At 46.4% G+C, this 8,516-nt stretch overlaps 2 protein-coding genes across 9 annotated transcripts; both read left to right on the plus strand.

Annotated features, from left to right (window-relative positions):
- The first annotated feature begins 105 nt into the window (after positions 1–105).
- LOC109785118 (protein REVEILLE 6) lies at positions 106–4,335 on the plus strand. 8 transcript variants are annotated; one of them, XR_012189891.1, is made up of 9 exons: positions 106–387; positions 1,114–1,171; positions 1,478–1,604; positions 1,691–1,852; positions 1,944–2,081; positions 2,673–2,782; positions 3,200–3,259; positions 3,744–3,871; positions 3,956–4,335. XR_012189891.1 is itself a non-coding variant. In XM_020343722.4 (8 exons), the coding sequence occupies exons 1-8, from the start codon at positions 227–229 to the stop codon at positions 3,810–3,812; spliced, it is 867 nt and encodes a 288-aa protein (XP_020199311.1). In that variant the 5' UTR covers positions 109–226; the 3' UTR covers positions 3,813–4,335. The 8 variants fall into 8 exon arrangements, 4 of the variants coding, with proteins under 4 accessions (XP_020199311.1, XP_020199314.1, XP_020199312.1 ...); XR_002238007.4 differs by having other exon boundaries at positions 110–387; positions 1,466–1,604; positions 3,774–3,871; XR_002238008.4 differs by having other exon boundaries at positions 111–387; positions 1,466–1,604.
- Positions 4,336–4,673: 338 nt separating this feature from the next.
- Positions 4,674–7,551, plus strand: LOC109785108 (guanine nucleotide-binding protein subunit gamma 3). The gene is made up of 5 exons (XM_020343714.4): positions 4,674–5,058; positions 5,708–5,760; positions 6,588–6,632; positions 6,715–6,768; positions 7,046–7,551. The coding sequence occupies exons 1-5, from the start codon at positions 4,960–4,962 to the stop codon at positions 7,302–7,304; spliced, it is 510 nt and encodes a 169-aa protein (XP_020199303.1). The 5' UTR covers positions 4,674–4,959; the 3' UTR covers positions 7,305–7,551.
- The last annotated feature ends 965 nt before the right edge of the window (positions 7,552–8,516 follow it).

Below are 8,516 nucleotides of genomic sequence, written 5' to 3' on the forward strand. Positions count from 1 at the left end.
ATACGTGGGGCCCCGGCGTCGGTGAGAGTGGGGGGAACTCGTGGCCAGGAGCGGCCGGGCTCCCCGCCTCGTCTCGCCTTCCCCACGCGCGCGGGCAGGTCAGGGGTGGAGGACTCTGCTGCTGGCCACAGAAGAGTTCCATTCCATTCCTCATCAACAGACGAAAGAGAGAGAGAGAGAGAGGGACTGAGATCGGATCAGAGAGAGGGGATCTGAGGCGTGGGTGATGGCGGCGGTGATGGAGTCGGCGGCTATGGCGGGCGTGGGGAGCGGGGAGGGGGAGGGGGCGGAGGGGGCGGGGAGGGTGAGGAAGCCATACACCATCACCAAGTCGCGGGAGAGCTGGACGGACCCGGAGCACGACAAGTTCATCGAGGCGCTCCTCCTGTAAGCAGATTCCACCTCCTCCCCCCCACCCGTCATGTCTTGTCTGCCGGTTGGGTTCGGGCTTAATTAGGTCCGGCTGGTCGGAGCTCGTCCATCGGCTCGCTGGCGTGCTAGATCGCCGGGTTTAGCCGAGGATCCCGCCGGCCGGGCTAGAGGCTGGAGTAGAACATCTGGCAGCAGCCTGCCTAGTTGATTTTGATTTGGACCGCATGCTGTACTAGACGCCTGGTCTCAAGTCTGAACTGAATGAATCCCCATGGAGCTTGGCAGGTGGGAGCAGGATCTCTTCCCTTAGGACGCTTGGCCCAGCGGTTAACTGCTTAACCCGTTGATCGATGCTATGCTCGATGCGGAACGCACTGGCGTCGTAAATCATCCATCCATCCATCTGTTACCAGCAAACCATGGGCCATTTACATTTGATTTTTACCATATTTTCACCAATTAATCATATTGCCCTGCACTACTTCACTTTGTTAACTTGTTCCGACCGAGTGGCCTCCACATCGTCCTCCGTCTGCCGGAGCGACTTAACATTGAGGTTTCGTGTAGCCGTTTCATAGGTTCAGATAAATCTGTGGACAGAGCACAAGACTGCTTTGTGTTGGCACCTTAGGCCGTCTGCTTCTCGAGAGGCTCGTGTGGCAACTGAAATGGCTCTCTCTGTATATTCTGACTATCCTCGTTACTTACATGTATCTCATTATTTGTGTTTTTGTATAATAGGTTCGATCGTGATTGGAGAAAGATCGAAGCATTTGTTGGCTCCAAGACAGTGATACAGGTATATACATGTGCTCTGTTCTGCACCCACCTTCTGCTTCTGTTAGCTGTTTACTTGGTTATCATCTCACAAAATATGCCTAGTCGTTTGGCTTGGCAACCAACATTTTATACTAGCTGGTATACATTTTCCAGGTCTGTTTGGTTGCAGTCTTTTATCTGCTTCTTCTCTGAACGTGGTCATTATAAGTTTATTATAGCTTTGCCACTCTTGACTTGTTCCAATAAGTAGATGCACTTGCTCCTTTGTTATATATTTGTGCCTGACAAACTGTGCGGTGATCTAAATAAACAGTTCTGTTCACAGATCAGGAGCCATGCGCAGAAGTACTTTCTGAAGGTTCAAAAGAATGGAACAGGTGAGCATCTGCCACCACCTAGGCCGAAGAGGAAGGCGGCACACCCGTACCCACATAACAAAGCCTCGAAAAAGGGTAATCATTTTTCATCCCTCATCTGACTAACCTGAATAACTTTCAATGAAAAAACGGTCTAATATGATATCTTGGAGCTCCTGCAGCCCCTGAAGCTGACTTGCCACAACAACCTCCTCATATCGTGGAGCAAGGATGTGCTATACCTATGGATGCACCTACTGTCGCTACAAACTCAAGTGCAAACGACACATTTCCTTCCTGGGACGATGTTCTTACCCAGCCTTATAGCCCAAGACATACACAAGGTTTACAATTGTGTTAACTACCGCATATTCTGTCTATGGTCAATATTTTTACAAGGTACCACTAACTTGTTTGCTCTTGTTGAACCGACAGATTTAGGCGCTGCAAATAATAGCTCTAGTAGCATAGAGTGCCAATCTGGAACTTGGGCAACTTCTGATGCGATTGAGCAAGAAACTTGGCCAACTTCCGATGCGATTGAGCAAGAGATTATACTTCCAGCACTGCATGGTGAGCTTCTCTTTGTACATCATACATCTATACAGTTTGTTAACATGCTGGAGACTGTTGTCGACATCTATACAATTTTTTAATAAATTCACAACCCTATGGATTATGGTGGCAACTGTTGTGCCTATACTAAGATTCATCTGATTATATTAGATGTAAACTGGAATGCATGATATGTGCAAATTCTATTCCATTTGTTAAAGTGCCTGGTATGTGCAAATTCCATTCCACATATCTGGCAGATGTGCATGATATGAGAGTACACTTGAAAGGCTAGTTTAACTGCCATTCATTTTTTTTTGAACCTTTTAGTTTGTGGTGTCAATCAGTGTGTTTTTCCCTTTTTAACTCTGTTGGAGCCTTCTGCATTTGGCTTACCTTCATTCTGTCCATCAATTCTTGCAATTTTGCCATAATGCTCTTGATGTCTGGGTGATAAATGATGTACCCTGTTACAATATGAAAATGTAATGATGTGCAGTATTTCATATTACCCTTTGATGGCCTTGATATTAATCAACATGTTTGCCTTTTTGGTCTATCAGTTCCCAGTCTAACAGTTGTTTTGTACTTATTCTGGTTAACTTGCAGCCATGCCAGACTTTGCTCAAGTATACAACTTTCTTGGGGGCGTATTTGATCCAGATACAACAGGACATTTGCAGAAGTTGAGAGAGATGGATCCTATAGATGCTGAAACGGTATGCCATTTGCTAATCTCCCCTCTATAATTGATTCATCTGCCCTGCTATAAAGCTATTAATATCTGCAAGCATGAAGGCCAGGTCATTTTGTTTGCATTGTTTAGTGACATCCCAGTTACTCGCAAGCTGCTATGTCAGTACCTCGATTCAGTCAGTGTGATATAAAAACCTATGAAACTATTCCGGACAGGTGGATTCTGGGGTGAAGTTTAATTACTCATTGTTGCACATTGCTCCTTATCAAGGATATTTAGTTGTTGTAATTCTTATATATGTTACTTATATGTTCACCGCAAATGCAGATGCTTACTTTGTTCATTCTTTTAACAGTTAAAATGTACTGTCAGGGAGTCGCTTTTATTACCTAATAACTTCTACTCCATTACAATGATCTTTTTATGGGCTAATCTACAGGTACTACAACTGATGAAAAATCTATCGGTAAACCTGTCTGGCCCGGACTTTGAGACACACGTAAGGACTTAAATTATTTTTTCTTGCACACCATCTGCTTAATATTTACTCCGTGATCCAACATATTTGTCTACCTACTGTAGACAAAGTAGCTGATACTACTGTAGACTAGAAGTAGCTTGCGGTATTGCTGACATCCACATTAGTGTCACAACTATTTTTAAAAAACTAATTGTTTTAGCATAATAATTTTGCTTCATTTGTGAATCTGCCACAACTTGTAGTACTAATCCATTATATGTGAAGATTCTTTTTTGTGACTGTTCTGAACTGAATCAACACAGAACCAGTTATGGTCCACTCCATGCTGCACAATAATCGAATCGGTGCTATCCTGTTATGTAAAATAAAAGTAAATGGCAGGATGGTGTTTCGCTTGCTAGGTGCTTTGTCAGGAATGAAGCATATAGTATATAATATTGTGTTTCATGAGATCATTTCATGCTCCCTAATATGTTGCGATTCATCTTTCTTGGAAATCCAGCTGAGCATACAGCATCCCTGACTGTTGCAGAGGAGGATGCTCTCGTCGCACGGTGGCGGCATGTGCTAAGCCAAGCACAAGATCGTAGGAGATCCGGGGTCTACTCAGACCCTTCGCATTCCATTCATGTAATCTCTAGTCACCCTCTTCCTGAGCACGGATCCATGCTTGCGGCATTGCTAATTTAGCTAAGCGCATGGACCGCTCTGCAGGGTAAGGAGCAAATGAGGGGAGAGGACAGTACATTGTTGTCAGAGGTGCGACATGTTGCAGTATCGCTTGTTGTCAGAGGTGCAACATGTTTCTGCATCACCACGTGCCTATGTTTGTACATAGTTCTTGGAGATCTTTTCGGGCTTTTAGATGTTGGAACTTTTATCTATCTGTTGATGAGGCTTTGTGGCATGTATAGTCAGGGCATGGTTGCGCATGTTGTTTTGGAGAGGGGAGAGGGGAAAGTGTTTATTACCCACCAAGGAAGACCGTTCTTGTGTGTAATTCTTTGTTTTGAGATGATTTTGTTTGTAAGTCTATTATCATCATCGTCATGAGGATGGATTTGGACTATATATGCAGTGAACTCTTTTCATCTCGTCGTCTACTATCATTGATCATGTTTTTTCCGAACGAAAAATGATAATCAAGTCGTCAATCAGCTACTAGCATTTGCCAAAGTTGCTTTGTTTTTTAACCCCAAAAGAACTGGACTTGATTAGCTGCTTCAGAAAAGAACAAAATGCTAACAATTTTTTTATTTAGAATGGAGTCAAAGGATGGAGAGAAGTGGTGGTCGTGGTAGGCCCGCCACGATCCATCCGGCCCAGCAGCCTTGGCTAACCCTACCCACTACCCACCACCACCTACCTACCCCAGTGGCCAGCCCTATAGACGACTTCCTGTCTCCTTCCGGCGGCCACCTCCGTCCATCGCTCTCCGCCGCCGCCGCCACCCGGACTCTAAATCCCTTGCTCCTCTCCACCGTCAAGCGTGACAGGCCGAGGAGGCAGCACATTCACACCGGCGGCGTGATCTGGTCTGGTCTGCTAGATTGATCCTTCATTCACTCCATTGATGACGCTCTCTGGTTCCCCGCACTCCCCGCCGCCGTCTACCTCCCGGCCCCCGCTCCTCTCCTGGCCCAGCTAGCCAGCCGGCGCGAGCGAGCGAGCTCCCCGTCCACCGTCCAGCTACTAGCCAAGCTCCTTCGAGGCCGGCAATGGCGGCGCCCAGGCCCAAGTCCCCGCTCGACCCCTGCGGCCGCCACCGGCTGCAGCTCGCCGTCGACGCGCTCCACCGCCAGATCAGCTTCCTCGAGGTAACCAAGCTCCTGACCTTAATCGCTCTTCCTGGTTGGCTCCCGCACTACTGCCATGATAAATGATGCCCTGCTGTTACTCTGTTATTCCGCAAGAAAAATTACAGTACTAATTAGCAGCTGAGCATGTACAAATGATCGCCATTTCTTTATAGGTATGAGTACTCTATTATAGGTATCTAAAGTCCGCTACCAACACACAGTTTGGTTGTCACTTCTAAGTCAGTTCCAAGTGTTCTTTTCTACTACTACTAGATTCTAGAGTAAGTGTTAAAATATCCCCCCAGTTTAGCAGTAAGCATACAAAAATGATCAGCATTTCTTTATAGGTTGGTTGCCAACACACGGTTTGGTTGTCACTTCCCAGTCAATTCCAGGTGTTCCTTTCTAGTACTCCCTCCATTCCAAATTAGTCGTCGTGGTTTTAGTTCAAATTTAAACTAAAACCACGACGAGTAATTTGGAACGGTGGGAGTAGTAGTAGATTCCAAGTGTTGTTAAAATATCCCAGACAGCAGCCTGAAAAGTTGACACATGCCCTCTCCTCCTTGTACTGTATTGCTAGTAGCTATACTAGCTAGTAGCTACTGCTTTTTTTCAATAAAAAAATCATTTCTATGGAATTCAAGAAACTGTTCTTCTGTGCCAGGGGGAGATCAGTTCCATTGAAGGGCTCCATGCTGCCTCCATATGCTGCAAAGAGTAAGCTGCTGTCTTGTTCAATTCTTATACTATCAATTTCCTTTTTGAAATTTAAGAGGTAACTTAGGGAGCGAAAACAAGAAATAGTTCTCCGGCTCCAAAAATGGGAAACAATCCATTACATGTGAGCCCATGTTTTAAGAAAGTTGTACAGATACGTGCAACACTTCTACATGGATATGTGAAGGCAACACAGATTTTAGTTAAAACCTCTAAATAGAAGTTTCGCGTTTTAGCCAAGAAATGTCGCTCTCAGTGGAGATTTATACAATAATACTCCCTCCGTCCCAAAATTCTTGTCTTAGATTTGTCTAAATACAGATGTATCAAGTCACGTTTTAGTATTAGATACATCCGTATCTAGACTAATCTAAGACAAGAATTTTGGGACGGAGGGAGTAGATTACTATCTACGACCATGGGCTTCCACACCAATGATTGAAAATAGTATACACTTACAACTGAACATTATGCAAATCCAGTAGCAATAGTTTGGGAGATTTGGTTAGTTGAAATTTGATTAGGATGATTGATTGTATTTAAATACGTGAATATGTTTTGGAATTGGACTTAAATTACATAGGGTTGCGGTGTGCTTTTATTTTCATCTCCAGTCTTGGTGCCACTTATTACTTGATTCTTCATAAATGAATATCAGTGTAAGCTGCATACGTAGCAGTCAGATCATGCGTGCAAAAGGCAAAAATATGTAATTCTTCATGTGTCAATCAGTTCACACAATTGTGCCAATTTTAAGTTAATTTTCTTCTTATTCATGACATATGGAGGTGATTGATCGTCGTTTGCCCCTTTGATAAAATTTGCAGGGTCGATGAGTTCATAGGAAAGAATGCCGATCCATTCATCACGATGTATGGATTTTCAGGTTGAGAAATTGTCTTGGCCTACAAGATATCTTTGTTCTTACTAGTATCTCTCTTTACAAGCTTGCAGTTCATCTGAGAAGGGAAATGCCGATCAATCTCATCGCTTCCCAAAGAAGATTCGGTAATCATTTCCTCCCTGCAGATCTTAATATATGTTGATGGTTGTCTTGAAAGAAAATGACGCCGGATCAACCCAAGCTGATGCAAATTGTTATCCTAAACTGCACTTGAAGCATTTAAAAGTTTGAAATATTGCTAATTTTCCGGTTTTTACATCTGCACTCTACAAACCTTAACAATTATTTGTCAGCCAGTAATGCATGCATCGATTTGAACTCGTTTTTAGTTAGCCGTTGTAATGAACTGACCGAGGGGGATGTTAATGTTTGTGTCTGCAGAACCCGGTGGGCGTGTTTGAGCTGCTTCCCGTGGATCTGCGGCGGCGGGTGCTCCGCCGTCCAGCTCAAGGGGCCGAGCTGCTGCTGCGGATGCCCCCGGTGCTGCGTGGGGAGCGGGGGCTGCGGCGGCGGGCCCTCGTGTGGCTGCTCATGCTCCTGCGCCGGTTGCTCCTCCTCTTGCGCGTGCCCTGCCTGTACCGGCTGCGGCGCCACGTGCTGCGGCGGTGTCCCTCGCCCTCGCTGCTGCCTGTGTTCATGAGGCGCCCTATTGAGATTTTTCCTCTTCTTTGTTCTTGCTGTGTGCGTTGCCTGTAGGCTCAGGCTCGGCTGGTGTTTTTGACGGGCATGATGATGATGATGTATTTCTGGCTCAGTTGGCGCTGTGGATTTGCCTGGTTTTACTTGCCACAGCGATGGATCCCTTGTGCTTTCGTCCTTGCTATGGTCTCCTATGTTGTAATTAAAGCTTTGGAGATAACTGCAGAATGAACGGTTCTTCTCACTGATGATGGTTAGGGTGTATTACCCGGTTAGAGCATCTTTAGCTGATCCTGTAAAAAAGGCCTCGGCCCTTATAATAACTGCCGGTTTCGGTTTTTGTAAAAAGAAAAAAAAAATGACCCGAGCACATTCCCACCCCCTCCAGCTGATTGTCGCCGCCCTCCACCCATGTTCCCGCCCTTATCGCCGTCGGCCGCCACATGGATTGGTGTGTACCATTGCCGGAGTTGGAGAAGGAGGATCCAAAGCTAGTGTCCTTATCGCCGTCGGCCGCCACATGGATTGGTGTGTACCATTGCCGGAGTTGGAGAAGGAGGATCCAAAGCTAGTGTCCGCCCAGAAGATCAACTCGGCGACCCACAACGCGTGCCACCACGTCGAAAGGTGCAAGGAGATGGTGGCTTTGGCGAGCGAGGACTAAGCGCGCCGCCGCCACCGTCGATGCAGTCTCCACCCTGGGCAGCGGAGATGAAGCCGATACTACTATGCCGCCACACAGCTGGGTCATCAGCACCCCGTCCGCGGCCACTTCCGGCACATCCGTGCCATGAGCCATCGGCGTCCCTCCATTTCGCTGAGTCGCCATTGCCGCAGCTTGTCCAGTCACATATGTCGGGCATGGATCAATTGGGTGCCCGCTTTCTATTCGCCGGTATGTCTCAACCGGGCGCGACGTCGACGGATAACAGGGAGATGTTGGACATCACCCATGATGGATGTGGCTAGCTTCGAAGATGGACAAGCGGATGATTGTACAGCAACCAGTCGGGCGCATACAATGAGTAGCTGGGTGCATACATCAAGCAACCGAAAAACGTACAGCTAACAGTCAGACTCATACGCCAATCAGACGGGCCTTGATTCAGACGATTGGCCGGCGGGGTGGCGACCCAAAGAAGAAGGAGAGGCGAGCAAGTTTCAATTTGAGGGAGTACAAATTGTTGTGTGATGCTTGGCTGGTCACTACCGT

Source organism: Aegilops tauschii, chromosome 7 (genome assembly GCF_002575655.3).
Source record: "Aegilops tauschii subsp. strangulata cultivar AL8/78 chromosome 7, Aet v6.0, whole genome shotgun sequence".
Classification (NCBI taxonomy): Eukaryota; Viridiplantae; Streptophyta; class Magnoliopsida; order Poales; family Poaceae; genus Aegilops; species Aegilops tauschii.